The 23,367-nt window shown below is 33.8% G+C and overlaps 1 protein-coding gene across 1 annotated transcript; it reads left to right on the forward strand.

Moving 5' to 3' along the window:
* The first annotated feature begins 19,839 nt into the window (after window positions 1-19,839).
* Window positions 19,840-21,249, forward strand: LOC113306239. The gene is made up of 2 exons (XM_026555197.1): window positions 19,840-20,093; window positions 20,632-21,249. Exons 1-2 carry the CDS (start codon window positions 20,091-20,093, stop codon window positions 21,247-21,249), a joined length of 621 nt encoding a protein of 206 aa, XP_026410982.1. The 5' UTR covers window positions 19,840-20,090.
* The last annotated feature ends 2,118 nt before the right edge of the window (window positions 21,250-23,367 follow it).

A 23,367-nucleotide genomic window follows, 5' to 3' on the forward strand; every position in this document is an offset into this window, starting at 1 on the left:
CAAAAGTCTATCTACTCTATCTCATATCTTGAGACAAAAGTCGTTCTGCTATATAGACTTTGACTATACACATTTGCTATTTCGAGCTGAGTTTATCTTGCTTATCTATTTCTCGAAATATGTGTTGGTAAGCTTTCGCTTTGGCCAAGTTCATCCTTACTAGTGACGAAAGTCATATTAAGTTTCAATTTCTTGAAAATTGCTTTGACGAAAAATAGTGTGTAAACAACAACTATATAACGTCCTCTAAGAATGTTTCAATGGTTGAAATGAGAGTTTAGATTATATAACCATTGTTGGATATAAGCATTGTGTGGTAACTCATACATGTATAAGTCCTTATTCCTTGAACCAAAGTATGTGTACTTTGCTGCTCAGGAAAACGGGAACTAGAGTTCGCGTACTGTCAGAGGTTCTCATCCCGAGAATTTCTGCTGGAGTTTGTGAATTGAAAAAAACTTATTCTGGGTAGTTAAGCCCGCGTACCAGTCCGCGTACTTGAATTGGTTATTTTCTAAAAACGATTATTCGTGAACTTAAACTTATATTAACTAAGGAATGCAAGTTTGCAAACTGTGGATTTAAAGTTCATGAATCGATTCGAGTGAATCAAATCGTTTTTTCTTCGATTGTGTCTTGTATACTTCTGTAAGATCTAAGCAATTGAACAACTCTCTAACTAGTTCATTTGAGTCATTTGAACTAATTATGGTAAAGAAGAATATGGTTGATAAGAAAGTGCTCATATGGCTAACCATTTGGTTAACTACTGTTGAATCAACTAGATGTACATGTTTGGGTACGGTTACACAAACCTAAATGAACGTGCGTTTCATTTGTGTATAACAAGCTAAGATTTGATCTAACGGTTGAAAGATATTAGCTTCAATCTAATCAGGTTTTCATCTAACGGTGAATATTGAATGCTGTCTTACTAAGCTAACATTGATTGTAGACCCTGATTTGAATGACTATATAAGGGAGAACTCTAGCAACTGGGAAACCTAATCCCCACACCTCTGCGTGGTACTAATTGTATTATCTAGAGTCGATTCTCCTTTAACCTTAGGTTTCTACCGAGACCTTGTAGGTTAACGAGTTGAAGAATTCATTGGGATTGTGAAGCCAGACCGATACTATTTTTCTTGTAGTTGTGTGATCTGATCTTGATGTTTCTACCGTACTAAGTACAATCGTAAGATTGGCTTGAGATTGATTTCTCGGATAGGAAAGATATAAAAGAAGTCACAAACATCTTCGTCTCATCGTTTGTGATTCCACAATATCTTCTTTCACTAGTCGATTAAGATTATTGTGAGGTGATTGATAATACTGAGTTGTTCTTCGAGAATATAAGTATGGTTTATCAATTGGTTCTGTTCACCTTGACTTATCAAAACACGAAACAAAAACTCGTAGGTATTTCTGTGGGAGACAGATTTATCTATTACCGTAGACTATTCTGTGTGATACAGATTTGTATATTAAAGTCTTCGACTTTTGATCGTAGCAACTCTTAGTTGTGGGTGAGATCAGCTAAGGGAATCAAGTGTGTAGTATCCTGTTGGGATCAGAGACGTAAGGAGCACAATTGTACCTGGATCAGTGTGAGATTGATTGGGTTTCAACTACAGTCCATACCTAAGTTAGTTTGTAGTTGGCTGGTGTCTGTAGCGGCTTAATACAGTGTGTGTTCAATTTGGACTAGGTCCCGAGGTTTTTCTGCATTTGAGGTTTCCTCGTTAACAAAACTTCTGGTGTCTGTGTTATTTCTTTTTCGCATTATATTTTGTTATATAATTGAAATATCACAGGTTGTGCGTTTGAATCAATCAATTAGAATATCCAACCTTTGGTTGTTGATTTACATTGATTCATACTTGAACATTGATCTTTGGTACCCTTCAAGTAATTTCTCTTGTATTCAATTAGACTCGCAGATTTCTATTTGCTTGAGTAAGAATTGAATCGAGAAAGAGAGATATAACTCTTTGATATATTTTATTAAGATTGAGTCTAGTCTCTTGAAAGTATATTGTCTAGTTGATTCTCTTGAAAGTATATTTTAGTTAGTCCATACAGATTGCTAAGCGAAATATTGGATGTGGTTGTTGTACCCCCACTTTTTCAATTGGTATCATAGCGGGCAAACACATTAAAGACCTTATAAGTTTGTGTTTGCAGCAATTTGACTCTATGGACATGAATTCTATCTCCATAAACGTACCACCAGTCTTCGACGGCTCAAACTACTTATGGTGGAAAATTGCTATGCGTGCTTTTCTTCAATCTCGTGATTTTCAAACATAGGTACGTGTTGTTAATGGCTACGACCCTCCGGTTAATACAGAAGGCAACGTATCTAATACCGAAGGATATTGGTAGATATACTCCAAAAGAAATTCTTGTTGCAAAGCAAAACTCTGACGGACTGAATGTTATCATGCCATTACCCCAGACCTTCAGAACCATGTGACTATGTGCACAAAGTATAGGAATCCTGGGATATCTTAGAAACCGTATTTGAAGGAAATACCAGTGAGAAAGAAGCTAGGATTCAAAACCTTAGTTCTGATTCGGAAAACCTTCGTATGACAGATGAAGAAACATTTGATGAGTTTGATCACAAAGTGTCTGAAATTATTAATGCATTTTTTGCATTGGGTAAGACCATTCCTGAAAAGAACATTGTGATGAAAATTCTCAGGTCGTTGCCATCTAGATATGATTCTAAGAAACATGCCATCGTTGAGGGAAATAACCTTGACACACTTTCCAAAAATTCCCTAGCTGGTAAGTTGAAAATTTTCGATCTTGAACTTGAACAAAGAGAAAAGCGTCATCTGTTTAGCAACCATGTTGCTACATATGATCGTAAGTCTCGACGTCCTAAATTGACTGATAAAAGGGATGAGAATTGCTTTAATTCGACTCTGTCACTGTTTATACAACAACTTAAGAAAACTCTTAGACAGAGTAAAAGAAAGTCTCAAAAGAAAGCTCAGTCAATCAAAAAAAAAGTTCAGAAAAACTATGTTAACAATACTTGTTTCAAGTGTTATAGAAGTGTTCATGATACTTCTAAGTGTCCTGATGCGGAGTTGAGTGAAATGATTAAAGCACGGATGGCTACTCTTGACTACTGTCCTGAGGATGAAATCTGTGATGGTTCTCTTAATCTTTTTGCTGATAATCACGTCTGTCCTCCTAACAGTCCTGATTATTCCATGATAAACAATCTTACTTCTTCAGAAATACTTCAATTAGAAAAGGAAGTCTTAATTAAAATGATTGGAAATCTGGAACGTCAACTGTCTAATTTAAAATTGGAGATGATCAGTTGTAATCGTGATTCTTACAAGAAATATCGAACCTCTTCGACTATGCCACTGAAAATTTGTCAGAAAATTCCTCCTGATTCTATATCATTCTTAAGTCACCTTGACGACAAGGATCATATTGTAAAACACAAGAATGTATCTAATCTCATGATCCTCATATATTTATCAGGATCATCTTAAAACTCGTGGCACTAAGAAACGGGAAAATTTCTTCTCTGTCAAACATTGTTTGCAGAAGAAGGAAAAGTAATCTCATACAAAACCCACAACCTTTGCAAAAGAGATTTCCAAAAGAATGCATAGTTTACGAAAATCAACAATCAAGTTTTTCAAACCTGTGCTAAAAGAAAGAAAGGATGATGTACATAACTCTTCTTTCTTAAAAAACAGACAGAAACAAGGCATAACAAATACTTCATCCCCTCGTAAAAAGTTACCCAGTTTTGTAGAGGATTGGAACAACTACAGTTTGTAATATTGTATTGATGATTTCTGTCTATCCCTCTTAGACAAAAATCATAATCTTAAAGAGGGTTGTGATGAAATATTTTTGTTGTTGTTTCAATTTATTTTAGCCTATAACTGTTTATGTTTTCAAACAGTTTCTCCTTAAGACCTTTTCTGAGGATAACCAAATTCTGTTAGGGTTTTGGTCAAAGGTCTTTTGGATATTTATCTCTTATCCTCAGCTCCTTTTAAAATGAAGTTTTTCTCCTTAGCATAAACATTTCATCTATCTCTTCTATCGTGTCCTCTTCAAGTTTTTCAAGCAAAGAAAGTGATGTTTGGATTGTTCTCTTTCCATCTAAGAAGATACGGTTTGATTCTTATGATAATGTGATGAGCCCTGACAATCATGGTTCTTCTCTGGACGGGAACATCTCTGTTTCTCATTTTGATAAGCTCTCTTTAACCATGAATCTCGTCTTGGAACAAGTTTGTGCCCTGAAAAGTGAACTTGAAGCCTCTTCCAAGAGACTCGAAGAAAAGATGTATAATTTGGAATCTAGAATTGATCTGATCGAAGATGAGCTTGATGAATACAGAGAGTATGAGAAGAGCATTCAAAGTAAGTGAAATGCTTATAGGAGTGTTATGTCTACTAAATCTTCTTCTCTGTTTTGTTTAGAAGAATAACTAGAGTTTAGAATAGCCATTATTGTGGTTACACATAGCTATGTCCAACGTTTTCATCTTCATGTTTTTAGGTTTATTTGTTTAAATTCTACAATTGTTTGGAAGATGATTTTTGCAGTATTAATCTTTATGGTTTCACATATTACAATTTGTTATGGGATATGTGTGTTTTCGTCCGTGAACTATGATTGTCCCATACCTTGTCAAAAGTTAAGTCCTTCATATGACGATATGCATGTATTGATAAACGAATGAATGAGATTTTGACATCACACAAGTTTGAAACCTATTATGTCATTATGAAAATATTGATAGAAGATAGGATGAACTTTTGTTTACAGGATTATGTCCATTGTATGTCATTGTGCAAATAGTGATGGAAAATAGAATGAATCCTTGTCTATTCCGCAGTATTGATCTTCCCTGATCCATATTTTATGTATATATTATGAGTCTCCGTAAGTTCATTTATGTTGAGCATGACCAATTAAATTGATCACACTCTTGTGGTAATTTAGTTGTGTATTCCGATTGAATTAATCATGGGTTTTCTTGTGGTTAATTTAATTGAGTATATTTGGATTCAAATTCATATTCATATGTGATTTGTTATGTCCAAAGAAATCCTTCTTTTCTCTTGAAATTAAGGTTGATCCTGTTGTTCTTTTGGGAATGACATTTTATGGGGGAAAGTTCTTAATTGAACTTGTGCTTAATTTCCAAACCTTTGTGGGGAGTGCGGTTGTGGAATATTATAGGAGTTATCTTGTATCTTTATAAACTCCTTGATGAAAGCATTTAGCTTTGGCTTTATAATTGCATCTAAATAAGTTGATATGTGCTTACTTTTGGTCATGAAATGTCTCTATGGAAATTTTCATTAGGATCCTGTTTTCGTACCTTTGCCAATTTTATTGACAAAAAGGAGGAGAATTAATGTGTAGTTCACACTACAAATACATATGGTCTTCAGATCATTATGTAAGGGGGAATGGTTTCCATGTGAGATGGAGTATTGACTAAGGGGGAGTGATACATATCACCAAAGTATTGTTGTCGAAGTTGTGATACAATTGAATTTTGATGTTGTATAATAATACTATGATGTTGTATAACAATGATTGAGACTTCTTGTTTTCTCATTGTTATAGCTATGGATTTTCAACAACGATGATGCTAAACTTACAACCTTTGGAATCATTGGAGTATTTGGAAGTGACGAAGATTTCGAGTAATGTTAAAGATTAGGCATGTGGAATAGGAGCTACAAAAAGTTTATTTATCTATTTTGTATTACATATGTATTGATAGTTTTGTCATTAAAATTGACAAAAGAGGAGATTGTTAGAGCACTGCTCGGTCGAACTCGCATGCATTGCTATCTCAAGCATGTTTGTCAATGTTAGTGATCAAAACTATAAGTCTTGATTTCTAGTCTACTATAGCTAAGTCTCGGACTAGGATAGAAAATGTAGTTGAGCTCAAGAACTCCTTGGCGATCATCATACAAGATGAAGAACCACTCAAGGAACTGGTGGAACTTCATCGACTAAAAGGTATGTGGAGACTTGAACTTATCTATCACTCAAAAGTCTATCTACTCTATCTCCTATCTTGATACAAAATTCGTTTTTCTATATAGACTGTGATTATACACATTTGCTATTTCGATCCGAGTTTATCTCGCTTATCTATTTCTCAAAATATGTGTTAGTAAGCTTTCGCTTTGGCCAAGTTCATCTTTATCTAGTGACGAAAGTCATGTTATATTTCAATCACTTGAAAATAGCTTTGACGAAAAATGGTTTGTGAATAACAACTATATAACGTCCTCTAAGAATGTTTCAATGATTGAAATGAGAGTTTAGATTATATAACCATTTTTGGATATAAGTATTGTGTGGTAACACATATATGTATAAGTCCTTATTCCTTGAACCAAAGTATGCGTACTTTGTTGATCAGGAAAACCGAAACAATAGTCCGCGAACTGTCGGAGGTTCTCTTCCCGAGAAAATCTGCTGGAGTTTATAAATTCTTACAAACTTATTCCTTCTACTTAAGTCCGCGAACTTAGGTTAGTTATTTCTAAAAACGATTATTTGTGAACTTATACTTATACTTATGTTAACTAAGGAATGCAAGTTTGCAAACCGTGGCTATAAAGTTCATGAATCGATTCGAGCCAATCAAATCGTTTTTTCTTCGATTGTATCTTGTATACTTCTATAAGATCTAAGAAATTGAACAACTCTCTAACTAGTTCATTTGAATCATTTGAACTAGTTATGGTGAATAAGAACATGGTTGATATGAAAGTGCTCATATGGATAATCATTTGTTTAACTACTGTTGAACCAACAAATGTAAATGTTTGGGTACGGTTACACAAACCTAAAACGTGCATTTAATTTGTGTGTAACAAGCTAAGTTTTCGATCTAAAGGTTAAAAGATATTAGCTTGAATCTAATCAAGTTTTCATCTAACAGTGAATATTGAATGCTTTCTTACTAAGCTAACATTGATTGCAAACCCTGATTTGAAAGACTATATAAGGGAGAACTCTAGCAACTGGGAAACCTAACCCCACACCTCATGTGTGATACTAGTTGTATAAGCTAGAGTCGATTCTCCTTTAACCTTAGGTTTCTACCGAGACCCTGTAGGTTAACGACTTGAAGACTTCATTAGGATTGTGAAGCCAGACCGATACTACTTTCTTGTAGTTGTGTGATCTGATCTTGTTGATTCTATCGTATTGAGTACAATCGTAACGATTGGCTTGAGATTGATATCTCCGATAGGCAAGATATAAAGGTAATCACAAACATCTTCGTCTCATCGTTTGTGATTCCACAATATCTTCTTTCATCGCGTCGATTAAGATTATTGTGAGGTGATTGACAATACTGAGCTGTTTTTCGGGAATATAAGTCTGGTTTATCAATTGGTTGTTCTTCACCTTGATTTATCAAAATACAGAACAAAACTCGTAAGTATTTATGTGGGAGACAGATTTATATATTACCGTAGACTTTTCTGTGTGATACATATTTGTTTATTAAAGTCTTCGACTTTGGGTCGTAGCAACTCTTAATTGTGGGTGAGATCATCTAAATCAATCAAGTACGTAGCATCCTTCTGGGATCAGAGACGTAGGAGCATAACTGTACCTTGGATCAGTGTGAGATTGATTGGGGTTCAACTACAGTCCAGACCGAAGTTAGTTTGTAGTAGGCTAGTGTTTGTACCGGCTTAATACACTGTGTGTTCAATCTGGACTAGGTCCCGGGGTTTTTCTGCATTTGCGGTTTCCTCGTTAACAAAACTTCTGGTGTCTGTGTTATTTCTTTTCTGCATTATATTTTTTTATATAATTGAAATATCACAGGTTGTGCGTTTGAGTCAATCAATTGGAAATCCGACCTTTGATTGTTGATTGATATTGATTGATCCAGTATGGATTGGGTATCATTGGGTGAAGCAACCTCATAGTCTGTTTGATCAATGTTATATAATTGATCATGATGATGATGTTTGTGAAGATGTACCAGAAATATTATGTGAAACGGAAATGACAACTGAAGAATATGAAGAACACTGTAAAGCTAAAAACAAAGTTGTTGATGAAGGTGATACAGAAGAACAAGATTTCAATAGTGATTATGTTCACATTGTAAAAAGATAATGAGTCGGTTACTGATGTAAAGGAATCTATGGATTCTAAAAGGGCTAGAAACCTACCCATTCATGATAATGGCTCTAATCCATTTATCCAGGGTCCTATACTAGATTCTCATGGAGGGGCCGTTAATGATAATGTTCCCAAAAATACTCATGTTGATCTGATGGATGGTGTAGAAATGGATGAAAATGAAACGCGTGTTGCTAGCACAAAGAAGAATGTCGTGCAAAATCATGAGAGCCATGCAATTACGGTAATTAATTCTATCTTTCTCACCTTTTATACTTGTTATATTACTTCTGTTTTTGCTTCAGTAGATATTTTGTTATTAATTCACCAAAAGCATATTAGTTTAGTTTTTTTATAATATTAATAATTGTTTCAGAAGCATGAGAGTTCTAGCCTGTAACTGCTACGGGTTTGCCATTAAAACTACTAGAGAGTAGAGACCATATCAAGGATTTCTTTTAAATATGACCCAGATGTTATTTTCATTTTAGAATATAAAATAGGTGAAGATAAAATGAAAAAACTAGTTAGTCCGTACAAATTCCCACATTGTAAATTTGTTCCATCTAGAGGTTTGGCCGAAGGACTAATACTCCAATGGAAAGATGGTTTCTATTTTAACGTTGTAAATGCATCTTGGATTATAACTGTACGGTGCAGTGGTATCCCTGAAATCCAGAATGGATACTTACTTGTATATATAGGTCTTCATGCCCAAATAACTTAAGTCAGAGTATCAACCAGTCGTGAGTGGTTATTGGTGATTTAAATTTGGTTTTCAAGTATGAAAATAGGATTTCCATTTCTGATAATATCTCAAATTCTTCAAATATTTCAAATACTACAAGTTCTCTGGTTTCTTTATTAAGCTAAATGTAATTTTCCGTAAGCACGTCAGTGCTATTTCACCGGTCAAGAGATAATTACACCGCCTAATGACATAATTAATTAAAATAGAATATAAATTAAATAATTAATTTGAATAAAAAAATAGTACAATTAGATAAATCTTGAAAAGTTATACGAAGTGGACGACTCAAACGTTGAAATTGGATATCGGACAAAAAAAATACGAGACGTGGAAGGTGAAGTCAATTTTTACCCAGAAAACTTGATCGTTGACCGCTTGACTTAACGTTGGCAGTTCACTGGACCTCTTCACCAGTAGGACCTTTATTCAATAAATAGTCAGCCTCTTAACAAAAATTAGAGATTACTAATAGTAAATCAGTTGGTGCAGAAGTGACGTAATTAATCTATTAATTATTAGAGAATTGTGTCCATTTGCTTCACATGAACTAACGTAGCGAAGGTGGTGGCGGATTGTTTGTAGAGAAACAGAGAGTTGGATAGAAGAAGGGATGTCACGTTTAAAAGGAAACTAAAAATTAAGGGTTGGTTATTAGGATTGAGATGGGTGTATAAAGAAAATAGAGTTTTAATTTGTGGAAAGGTTAAAGAGGATGATGATGCTATGTAATAAAGATTGATTATGAGAAGAGATTATTTGAGGAGGGATTTTATTTAGCTAGAGTGAGTGAATTAGATAAAGAGTGATTAAGAAATAAACGGTTTAACATGAGATCAGTAGAAAGATAAAAGAGATGAAGAAGTGTTTGGTGTTCTTAATTGGGTTTGATGATGAAGTTGATGAAAATGATGGGAATAATGATGTTTATGGATGTTATGAAGATGATGATGAGGACATCCCTAAATAATCAAGTTAGTATTTAATAACAACGAATTATTCAAAGGATGAACCAACAGATTGAGGATCTCAAAGTAGGCGAGGCTTATCATCAAAACAGGTGGGAACTCTATAACCTTCTTGTAATCATTAAATTTATTTATCCACGAGCATAACGAAACTTTGTTATCTGTGAGCATGTTTGAATGTAAGTGAATGGGTATGTAATGTGATATGCGTTGTGTGGTTTCTCGACGAGAAGTGTTTGTGATTCCCCACGACTCCTTGTTAAGTTTGTTGTATGTCGGGGTCAACCGCTTGAATATTATTTTATGTAGGTCGGAGTCAGCCGGTTGAATATTATTTTATTTAATTTATTGTCTTAAGATAGTAGCGTGGTTGCTCTTCCATTTCAATAACACTTAGTATGGCGGATGCTCTTCAGATTTAATATTATATATATTATTTTATTTGGGGGAAACAACTCGTATACATATGATAATTGATTGTAAAACCTTCGGGACTTATGATGGTAGTTTCTGGAATCATGGTATATATGGACATTCTGTGTGGATGACGCTATTATTAGAGTCTGAAGTTATTTTGTTGTCGTCTTCTCCAATGAGTTTGGCGAGGATTGAGTGACATATTTTTCGTTATTCTAGTTTCACTATTGTGGATCAACAGGTGCTGGTCTTTTTCGGATAATGTTATTATGGTACACAGTATCTGAGAAGGTGGGGTTAAAGTGGCTTTCTTTCATGAATGTCATGTTTTTCGATGTTATGCTGAGAGTTGGGTGTAAAAGGTGTTATATGTTTTCTTTTGTTGTAGTGTTTTAATTTATTATCTTTTAAAATTGAAAAGTATGTTAGTGATTACTTGAGGGTTATATGTTTCCGTTGGACACCCCTTTCGAGTTGATGTGCTCACTCGTTCCCACTTCAGATTTTCAGTTATGAGAAGAAATGGTGTGCGTAAAGATATTTGTTTTCGTAGTTTAAAGTGTTACTGAACTAAGTTATATTTATGTATTTTTTTATTTATATGTATTATTTATTTATTTGAAAACAACACGCTTCTATATTTATATCATTTGAGAGTTCTCCATTTATAAATATCAGAGTGTTTGGGTTTGGTTTTAGTCACTTTATGGAATTATGATTCTTATAATCATTGATCTAGAATAAATGCTTCAATTAGGTTGTAATCATATTGTCTAAGCAGGTTCAAATGACTTCAAATGACTTTCAAAACATTGATTTCAAATTGATTATGTTTTTGAGAGACATGACCACAATGTTCTAAGACACTTATCCCCAAATAACGATACCAGCTACTAAGACCTTTGATTTATTAATTAACACCAGCTACTAAGACACCAAAATCTGACGTTTATTATCTGCTCCAAGACTCTTGAATACATCCAGAAGCCTCGTTATCTACTCCAACTAGAAGACACAAATTTCTTTTGGGATGCAAAGTTTTTGGCTCTTGATATCATATGATTCGAATAATCGAAAACTTTCACAATCTCTTATCACAAGTTCTTATATCAGCTTCTTATATTATCATATATATTTTCTTGATTTAGTTCTTAATTCAATAATCTGTTTTTTTAGAAGCTAATTGTTATAGATCTACCGTTCTATAACCTAAATACTGAGTTGTGTTTTCCCCTAATTAGATCCCTTATTCTCCTTTTTTCCCTTGAATTGTTGGGTTACTTAAATCTGTTATTAACTTTAATTTTAATCAATATTTATAATTAGTCTCCTTTTCTCTCTTGATTCTCATCTGAAATATTTCTAGTATTATTTTTTATTTCTAGATTGTGCACAACTGATATTCGATTTTTTTTCCAAATTGAATTTATCTAGGTGATTTAATTCAATTACAAATCTTTTTTTCTTTTCCGTTTTTGAAATTTTCCTTTGTTTATTTTTCTGTGTTTCTCTTTTCCCATGAAGTTTATTAAATTTTGCAAATATCAGTTAAAATCTCTCACAAGTCTAGTGCTTATCCATCTAATTCCAGGTGCTATTTTCTACAACTGGAGAAGAAGAAGGAAAAAAAAAACTCCTGAGAAAACCAGGGAAACAAAGAAGTACACAAAACATTATGTTGACCCATACAAAGGTAAATCTACCAAATTTCGAGAAGATAGACCCAGACTGCAATTGCTCTAATATAGGAAAACATGCTAAGAATTTGAATCAATTTCATCCTATGAAAGTAATTTCATGCTACAATGAGGTAACCCAAATCCCCATATTGTTGCCTTCTAAAACTATAAACGTTGTTAATGGATCTTGCATCTATACAGTTTACCTCCACAATGTCCACATATCCCTTAATTGTTGTGTTTAACCATACGTAAATGCAATAATATTGGACATCTAAGTTCTAAGATATTGTCTTAATTTTTCTTTATATTATGACAGAAAACTAGTAGGATTGATAAGATTGCGATGCGGAATTTGAAAACGCAGGGTACCAAAATACACAACCAACTTTTTCTTAGGAAACCTATATGGACTAAAATCAATTACAATTCCGAGAGTTACAACTTAATAAATCTCAATCAGGAATTATAAGAAGAGCTTATATCTCTTTCTCTCACAATTAGAATGTAAGCAGAGACAAGTCCGTGAACCTGAATATTTTGTGAGAGTACTTGGACGATTACAAAGATCAATATCCAAGATCAATCAAGTCTTATCCAACAAACAAGGATGAATATATCTACTTCGATTGATTTACGTACAACCTGTGATATTTCAACTTTAAAGATAAACAATGTAATGCGGAAAAAGAAATAACACAGACACCAGAAATTTTGTTAATGAGGAAACAACAAATACAGAAAAACCCCGGGACCTTGTCCATATTTGAACAACCACCTGTATTAAGCCGCTACAGACTATATCCTACTACCAAAACTTCGGACTGAAATGTAGTTGAGACCGAATTAAACCATCGCGGCAGTTCAACTACAGTCGCGCTCCTTATGCCTCTTGAATCCCAGCAGGATTCCACGCGATTGATTCCTTAGCTGACGTTCTTTACAGTCTAAGAGTTGTTTGAAATTAATTGAAGACTTTAAGACAATATGCCATCCACATATAAGCCTATATGTGATTTCCGTTCTGATCAAAGATCAAGTGAGGTAGGAAATCGATTGCAATATACAAAGTCTAGCAAACCTCAAAATCTGGTCTTATGACTGCCGAAGAGCAGCCTAGATTATTATTCACATCACAAGTATAAACTTGTGGAATCATAAAGTCTGAGGGGAATAAACTTTATGATTTCTATTTATCTTGCCAGTTGGAGCGAAGCTCAACACTCAAAAAAAGATCAGGAAGTACACGAACTATCAATATAAAGATAGTTGGACCTGGCTTCACTGAAAACGTGGGGTTATCGAAATACACCGCCAATTTTTTTGTAGGCAACCTGTATGGACTAAACTCGAATACAATTCCGAGAGTTCAACTTAATGAATCTCTATCAAGGAATTATATGAAGATATTATATCTATTTCTCTCACCATGGACCTGATTATGTGTGAGAGTACTTGGACGATTCCAAAGATCAATATCCATGAATCAATCAAGTCGTATCCAACAAACAAGGATGGATATGTCTATATTGATTTATTAACGTACAACCTGTGATATTTCAAATATAAATTTAAACAATATAATGCGGAAAAAGAAATGACACAGACACCAGAAATTTTGTTAACAAGGAAACCGCAAATGCAGAAAACCCCCGAGACCTAGTCCAGACTCGAACACCAAACTGTATTAAACCGATACAGACACTAGCCTACTATCAGAACTTCAGACTGGAATGTAGTTGAGACAGAATTAAACCATCACATAAATTCTGTTACATTTGTGCTCCTTATGCCTTTTCAATCCCAGCAATATACTTCACAAATGATTCTCATAGCTGAGGTCCTTTACATCCTAAGAGTTGCTTCAACTCAATTAAATACTTTAAACCAATCTTCCTCCCACTGACAAGCTTGTATGTGATTTTTGTTCTGATCAATGATCAAGGTGAGGTGGGAAATATATTGCAATAAACAAAGTCTAGCAAACCTCAAAATCCGGTCTCATGACTCCAGCAGGGTAGCCTAGATTATTATTCACCTTACAAGACGAAACTTGTGGAATCACAAAGTCAGAGACGAAGATATTTTTTGATTTCTACCTATCTTGTTTGAGTGAGCAACTCAACAGTCAAAACAAGATCAGGATACTCAAACTATCAAGATAAAGATAGTTGGATCTGGCTTCACGAATCGCCGGGTGAAGTATTTTTAGTCGCTTAACCATAGAAGGGTTTTAAGGAGATGACGACACTAGTTTACAACTAGGACACACAAGAATTGTGATAGGGATTCAAAGATCCTAGTTGGTTAAGGTTGTCCTTTTATAGACTTTTAAAGTCAAGGTTGCTTTAGGTTTAAGCTAAGATAGCTTTGCAACCAAGCAATTAATAATCATTGTTAGATGAAAACTTGACTTTGCGATTAACATAGTAGAATATACACTCTGGTTAGGATGAACCATAAACAAAAACGTGTACAATGACTTGTTCATGAAAGGTTAACCGAAAATAACCAATCAAAGTATAAGCTTAACCATTTTCATATAATATTTAAAGAGTTTTCTTGGATCACACAATATGATCAAAAATGTTTATATAGTGTTTTAAGAGAGTTGTTCAAATGCCGATTATCTTCTAGAAATAAATCTGATGCATCTGAAAATATTCGAAAGGATAAGTATGTGTACCTGGTACATGTACTATACCTATTCGTGAATGTTTTTGTCATAGTACGTGTACCGGATATGAATACCCTTAAGATAAAGACGAGTTCAGGAACTCACATATCTTTTATGGTATGCTTACCTAATTTGGTTTTGAAACCAACAAATATTTTCTGGTTTGTATACTAGGTATGCGTACCTTTCTTGGTTAATAATCAACAGACTTTTATGGTGTGGATACCGAGTATGCGTACCAAGAAGTTGCTGCCAAACTATAGCTCTGCCGGTACGTGTACTGGGTACATGTATTGCGGCTCTGAACTTATAACAGTTCTCCCAGTATGTGAACTAGTATACATACTGTCATGTATCCATATTAACAGTAGTTTTATATCTCTCTAATAATTAATACGAAACATTCCGAAATAACATCAATGACACATATCACTATTCCAGGATATTTTCAAATGATTAAATCTTGAATCATAATTAGTTTATAAACAATAAATTGTTATAAACCAAATTCATCAAGTGTAACAAATGTTCTTAAGCTTATATAGGCATTTTTCGAAAACATATTCAAGATAAACTTAACTCGAAATTTCTATTATGCATGTATTGTCTAATTTAGTCATGCTTCAATGTCTCAAAGATAAAAAGGTGAAAACTTAAGATATAGATGGTTCAGTCTTCACTTAACTTTTGATGTTGAAGTTCTCCAAAGCTCATGTTGATCTTCGGCCTTCGCCTTCAAACGGTCGAACGCCGTGATAACCGAATCTCAACTACACATTTCTATCCTAATTCAAGACTGATTAAATGTAGACTAGAAATCAAGATATAGTTTTGACTACTAAATTTGACAACAAGCTTGAGATATAAACATTTATGAGTTCTACCGAGCAATTCTCTAACATTCAAGAATCTCTAGGTGAAGTCTTCTTAGTCGCTAAACCCTAGAAGGGTTTGAAGGAGAGGACGACTCTATTTTATAACTAGGAAACACAAGAATAGTGTCAGATATTTAAAAATCTCAGTTGTTAGAGGTTCTCCTTATATAGACTTTCAAGGTCAAGGCTGGTTTGGATTTAAGCTAAGGTAGCTTTAGAATCAAGCAATCAATAATCACCATTAGATGAAAAACTTGACTTGAGATAAACATAACAGAATATACCACTCTAGTTAGGATGAACCATAAACCAAACCGTGTACAATGACTTGTTCATGAAAGGTTAGCCGAAACTAGCCATTCAAAGTATAAGCTTAACCATTTTTATATAACACTTTAATACTTTTAATCTTGAGTCATAAATGTGATCAATCATGTCTAGATAATGTTTTTAGAAAGTTTTTCAAATGTCGATTATCTCATAGAAATAATTATGATTCATCTGAAAATATTCAACAGGGTAAGTACGTGTACCTGGTACGTGTATTGTACTTGTTCGTGAATATTTTTGTCATAGTACGTGTACCGGGTATGTGTACCCTTAAGAAAAAAACGGGTTCAAGAATCTACGAATCTTTTCAGGTTTGCATATTAGGTATGCGTACCTTTACGGTTCAGAAACCAACAGATCTTTTCTGGTTTGCATACTAGGTATGCGTACCTTCCTGGTTCTCAAGTCAACATACTTTTATGGTATGGATACCGGGTATGTGTACCAAAAAGTCGTTGTCGAACTATAGCTACGCCGGTACGTGTAATGAGTGCATATACTGCGGCTCCGGACTTATAACAGTTCTCCCACTATGTCAACTGGTATGCATACATTCTTGTATACAGATTTACAGTAGTTTTATATCTCTCTAATAATAAATTCGAAACATTCACGAATAACATCTATGACACATCTCACTGTTCCATGCTATTTTCAAATGGAGAGAAATATTTCTAGACCAATTTTGAAATTTTTTATATTAGGAACCCACCATTAAGATACCCTATATTAGAAACCCAAAATTAGTTTAGAACTACTAGTTATACTATACTGATCTTTTACAATAGTAATTATTATTTTTTATACTAGTAATTATCCAATTTTAGTCTATGATGAAAAAAGTCAAAAAACTAAGAATTTTGAAAATCCCAAAAAAATCAAGCTCACCTAGTTTTTATCCTTCGTCCATATTCTCCATACCCGCGCCATATTCTCTACATTTGTTTCTTCTTCTTGTTGCTTCTTCTTTCTTCAATCCAAACCAAAAAAAAACGGCTAGTTTCCACGGTAACCCATGCGTGAACTTGAACTACCTTAACTATCACGGTATGATCTCTTCCGTGAACTTGAAAGTGAATTTATCACCATTACGATTGCTAATTAACCCATGCATGTGTTTGAATGTGTGAAATTTTTTGATTTTATAGTTTTTTGATTTGCAATCAAAACTGGGTTTTTTTTTTTCTACTTTAGTTAGTCGGTGATAATCAAACTAATTGGGTTTTTTCTTTTCTCTGTCCAAATTCAGCTCCTTAAATGATGTCATTTAACACTAATATCATGGTCATGACCATGAGTTATTCTTTTTCAAAGGGATAAGTTACAGATGACGAATCATCGTGATAAAGATGTTCGTTGTAACGAATCCAGTGCCGACGATGATTTCGTGAAGCCGAAGAAGAAAAAGAAAAGCTAAGGCTCAAGTATAGATTCTGCCAAAGGAGGCCCAAGTAAGGACACTAAATCAGGTAAATATCAGAGTTTTTTATGCGAATTCTGATTTTATAATTAGGTTGAAAATCTTTGATTAACAAATAATTTGTGATAAGTTCACATATCCCTGGTTTTGGTGGTGGTAATTGATTTTTTTAATATAGTAAGAATGTGATAGTTGCCATTATTGTCCCATGGAATTGATTTGGTGGTGATAATTGATGTTTTAATGTAGTAAGAATGTGATACTTTTTCATTATCGTCCCATGTAATTCATTTGGTAGTGATAATTGATGTTTTTGATATAGTAGGAATGTGATAGTTTTCATTATCGTCCCATGTAATTCACTTGGTGGTGATAATTTATGTTTTTATTTTATGAAGAATGTAATAAATATCATTATCGTCCGATGGAATTGTGATAGATGTACTTATCCCTGAATTATGATGTGTGAGATTGTGTTTTCCATAACTAAATTTGGGATAGTTGACGTTATCACCAAATGTATATTCAGAGATAATTCCAATTAATGAATGTTTTTTCTTACCCATAAACAGAATCAACAAAGCTTTTTAGAGCAAATTTTGGCCCTTTGCATGATCTCTTCCGTGACCTTGAAAACAAAGGTTATTCCTGATGCAACACAACAAGGTAACAGATTCCACAGTAAACCACTGAGAACATTTCGTGTTTATGATATTAGATTCATTCCTAGAATTTAATATTTAAACTTTGTTGTTTAAAACGACGTATTATGTTTTATTATAAGTTGATAATTTGTGAAAAATTACTACACAATTGTGCCTGAAATCGAGAAATTGAGAAAAAAATCCAAGGATGAAAAAAACTACGAAGAAGAGGTCAGCTCGTTAGTCAGGGGAGTTAAAACCATATCAAAAAGGGTAGAGAAAGGTGTTGGTGTAGATTTTACCCCAGATGGACTGAGAAAGAGAAAGGGAAAATACATGTAATGATCAACAACCAAGAACAATACAAGCAATTCGAATCCTTGAAACTGTAAAAGCACATGGAAAAGGATGAACAAGTCGATTTAAAGTCGTACTTTCAGAGGTTAACCCCTTCTTAAGTTTGTGCAAATGCCTTGAACAAAATATTCTTAAATTTTGTTTTTAGCTTTTCACAATTTTTTTTACCTTAAACAACCATTTTATAGGGATGTTGCATGGAGATTGTTTGACAACGATGTGGGAGTATCATTATCCGTATTGGGAGTACATGTTGAAGATCTTGTTGATAATGCTATCTAGAGGGAGAATTACTAGAATTCTACGTGTACATGCTTGATTTCAAGCAAAAAGAAGCAGAATCTCAAATCCATGATATCCAAGAACCAGAAAAATATTCAAAGTCTGCTTTCATGAAGCCGGGAACACTTGTAAGTAGTTCTAATTATTTGTTAAGATGAATGAATACTGAAAATGAAGGTGTTATGGCAATGATAGACCAGATCATTTTTCGCGATAATTGCAACAATTTTTTTTTGTAGATGAACCTGAATTTATGGGAGTTCTATTGACATGCGCTAATATCAACAATTATAATTCCCTGTCGAATATATTTGATGTGATTTGTAGCGATAGGATTCTCGTGTAAATAGTTTAATAGAAGTGTTTTCTTATGTATGTAATAATACACTATTGCACTTCAACTATGAATCTGGTGTTGATACATATATACATGACTTCATCCTACGAATCTCAGATGGTGTGGCAGAATTGTTCATCCCAATATTTACAAAATCAGTCTCGCACTGGAGTGTTCTCCACTTCAACTTCTTTGATCACCGGTGGAAGCACTACAACTCCTTGTCAAATGATAACACCAGGAATGCATGCAAGGCTTTTGCGTTACTGATGATGGATGCTTGTAATTTTCCAATTAGGGAAAGAAATAGGAATCATCAAGAAAGCATCCCGTTAATGATCGACGAAACTGTGGACACACCTTTTTCTGAACCTGTTTGTACTCAATAAAAGAGGTCTGATTGTCTACTTTTCGTATGCTATTTTATGAAACGTATCATGAGAGGACAAGATAACCCCCTGCGGAAAGAAGAGTAGTGTTGAATAAGATTAAAGAAAAGAGGATCAAGATAGCGGTTAAACTGGTGACTGATAAGGATCATAGCAGTGTTACTAAGGATTGTGGTTTCCGTTGTCTCTTTAGAACGTAAGATTCTGAAAGATCAGTTCGGAGGAAGGTTGTAACATTACAAACTTTTTCTTGGGTTTACTTTAACCCATTTGTGTGAGAATGCTTGAATAAACCCAAACTGAGAATGCTTGAGATACTATGGGTCTGCCCAAAAGCCAAAATAGGGATCTTATAGGGTGTGTGTGTGTGCGCCTACTAGTTTTGATCATAAACTTGGGTGCCATTAACAGTGAACCGTGCATGTTGGCCGTGTCACATATGTGTCAACAAAAAAAAACGAGGAGAAATTTCAGAAAAAGGGAAAAAAGAAAAACTCATGCTATCATTCTTTTCTTTTATTTTTTCCTTCATTCTATCTTCTTCATGGAAAAATAAAAATAAATTTTAATAGAGACTTGCAGGAAGAAGATGAAGCTTTCTCTTCCCTAAGCTCCGCTTTCTCTTTAGCGGTTTCCGTTTTTCTTTTTCCTAAACAAGAGCAAAACGTTTAAGAGATTGTTGAGGCTAGGGATAAAAGAAAAACCAGCAAAAAAGTTGTTATCAAGTTATGGATCTGATTTGTAAGAAAAGTTAGGGAGGTTTCTACTCAATGGTTTTGTTATAAAGTTGATTAATGGTAATTTAGATTTGATTTTATCCCTAATGCAAAAATTGAGAACTAGGGTTCTTATGGATTGTTCATAATTTGTTAGCTAAACTTCAAGTCAAATAATCTATATGGGTTGGTGTGTTTTAACTTAAATCATATTTTGTCAAACAACTTCATGGATTCCTTCACCTGATCTTTGATTTGAGATACTAATTGTGGTCTAGGGTTTTAATTTTTAATTAGGGATTTGTCTTGATATGACTCATGATGTTTTGGAAGATTTCTGATTTGGTTATCTTTAAATAACCATGAATTTCCATTATATAGATCTTCTTTGTTGGAATTTCTCTTCACCAATTCATGCTTGGAACATATTGCATGAAACTTGTAAACTCTAAAATGTATGTTTCTGTTTTTCTTACATCTCTAGATTTAACTGTTGGAATCTATTGAAATTTAAGTATGTCATACATCATCATGCTATAGATGTATGATAAAAATTTCATGATGATCAGGTAATGTTTACTACTGCAAAGAATTCATTACTTATAATTGTGTTCTGCAGAAATTATATCTTGAATTGGGCATTCCATCATTCTCCTCGGTATGGATTGGGTATCATTGGGTGAAGCAACCTCATAGTCTGTTTGATCAGTGTTATATAATTGATCATGATGATGATATTTGTGAAGATGTACCTGAAATATTATGTGAAACAGAAATGACAACTGAAGAATATGAAGAACACTATAAAGCTAAAAACAAAGTTGTTGATGAAGGTGATACAGAAGAACAAGATTTCAATAGTGATTATGTTCACATTGAAAAAGATAATGAGTCGGTTACTGATGTAAAGGAATCTATGGCTTCTAAAAGGGATAGAAACCTACCCATTCATGATAATGGCTCTAATCCATTTATCCAGGGTCCTATACTAGCTGCTCAAGGAGGGGCCATTAATGATAATGTTCCCAAAAATACTCATGTTGATCTGATGGATTGTGTAGAAATGGATGAAAATGAAACGCTTGTTGCTAGCACAAAGAAGAATGTCGTGCAAAATCACGAGAGCCATGCAATTACTGTAATTAATTCTATCTTTCTCACCTTTTATACTTGTTTTACTACTTCTGTTTTTTTCTTCAGTAGATATTTTGTTATTAATTCATCAAAAGCATATTAGTTTAGTTTTTTATAATATTAATAATTGTTTCAGAAGCATGAGCGCTCTAGCCTGTAACTGCCAGGGGTTTGCCATTAAAACCACTAGAGAGTAGAGACCATCTCAAGGATTTCTTTATAAATACGACCTAGATGTTATTTTCATTTTAGAATCTAAAATAGGTGAATATAAAATGAAAAAACTAATTAGTCCGTACAAATTCCCACATTGTAAATTTGTTCCATCTAGAGGTTTGGCCGAAGGACTAATACTCCTATAGAAAGATGGTTTTTATTTTAACGTTGTAAATGCATCTTGGATTATAACTGTATGGTGCAGTGGTATCCCTGAAATCCAGAGTGGATACTTACTTGTATACATAGGTCTTCATGTCCAAATAACTTAAGTCAAAGCATCAACCAGTCGTGAGTGGTTATTGGTGATTTAAATTTGGTTTTCAAGAATGAAAATAGGATTTCCATTTTTGATAATATCTCAAATGCTTCAAATATTTCAAATACTACAAGTTCTCTGGTTTCTTTATTAAGCTAAATGTAATTATCCGTAAGCACGTCCGTGCTATTTGACCGGTCAAGAGATAATTACACCGCCTAATGACATAATTAATTAAAATAGAATATAAATTAAATAATTAATTTGAACAAACGAATAGTACAATTAGATAAATCTTGAAAAGTTATACGAAGTGGACTACTCAAACGTTGAAATTGGATATCGGACAAACAAAAAAAACGAGACGCAGAAAGTGAAGTCAATTATTACCCAGAAAACTTGATCGTTGACCGCTTGACTTAACGTTGGCAGTTCACTGGACCTCTTCACCAGTAGGACCTTTATTCAGTAAATAGTCAGCCCCTTAACAAAAATTAGAGATTACTAATAGTAAATCAGTTGGTGCAGAAGTAATGTAATTAATCTATTAATTATTAGAGAATTGTGTCCATTTGGTTCACGTGAACTAACATAGCGAAGGTGGTGGCGGATTGTTTGTAGAGAAACAGAGAGTTGGAGAGAAGAAGGGATGTCACGTTTAAAAGGAAACTAAAAACTAAGGGTTGCTTATTAGGACTGAGATGGGTGTATAAAGAAAATAAAGTTTTAATTTGTAGAAAGTTTAAAGAGGATGATGATGCTATGTAATAAAGATTGATTATGAGAAGAGATTATTTGAGGAGGGATTTTATTTAGCTAGAGTGAGTGAATTAGATAAAGAGTGATTAAGAAATAAACGGTTTAACATGAGATCAGTAGAAAGATAAAAGAGATGAAGAAGTGTTTGGTGTTCTTAATTGGGTTTGATGATGAAGTTGATGAAAATGATGGGAATAATGATGTTTATGGATGTTATGAAGATGATGATGAGGACATCCCTAAATAATCAAGTTAGTATTTAATAACAATGAATGATTCAAAGGATGAACCAACAGACTGAGGATCTCAAAGTAGACGAGGCTTGTCATCAAAACAGGTGGGAACTCTATAACCTTCTTGTAATCATTAAATTTATTTATCCTCGAGCATAATGAAACTTTGTTATTTGTGAGCATGTTTTAGTGTAAGTGAATGGGTATGTAGTGTGATATGCGTTGTGTGGTTTCTCGACGAGAAATGTTTGTGATTCCCCACGACTCCTTGTTAAGTTTGTTGTATGTCGGGGTCAACCGCTTGAATATTATTTTATGCAGGTCGGGGTCAGCCGGTTAAATATTATTTTATTTAATTTATTGTCTTAAGATAGTAGCGTGGTTGCTCTTCTATTTTAACAACACTTAGTATGGCGGATGCCCTTCCGTTTTAATATTATATATATTATTTTATTTGGGAGAAACAACTCGTATACATATGATAATTGATTGTAAAACCTTCGGGACTTATGATGGTAGTTTCTGGAATCATGGTATATGTGGACATTCTGTGTGGATGGCGTTATTATTAGAGTCTGGAGTAATTTTGTTGTCATCTTCTCCAATGATTTTGGCCAGGTTTGAGTGACATATTTTTCGTTATTCTAGTTTCACTTTTGTGGATCAACAGGTGCTGGTCTTTTTCGGATATTGTTATTATAGTACACAGTATCTGAGAAGGTGGGGTTAAAGTGACTTTCTTTCATGAATGTCA

This window comes from Papaver somniferum, chromosome 8 (genome assembly GCF_003573695.1).
Source record: "Papaver somniferum cultivar HN1 chromosome 8, ASM357369v1, whole genome shotgun sequence".
Classification (NCBI taxonomy): Eukaryota; Viridiplantae; Streptophyta; class Magnoliopsida; order Ranunculales; family Papaveraceae; genus Papaver; species Papaver somniferum.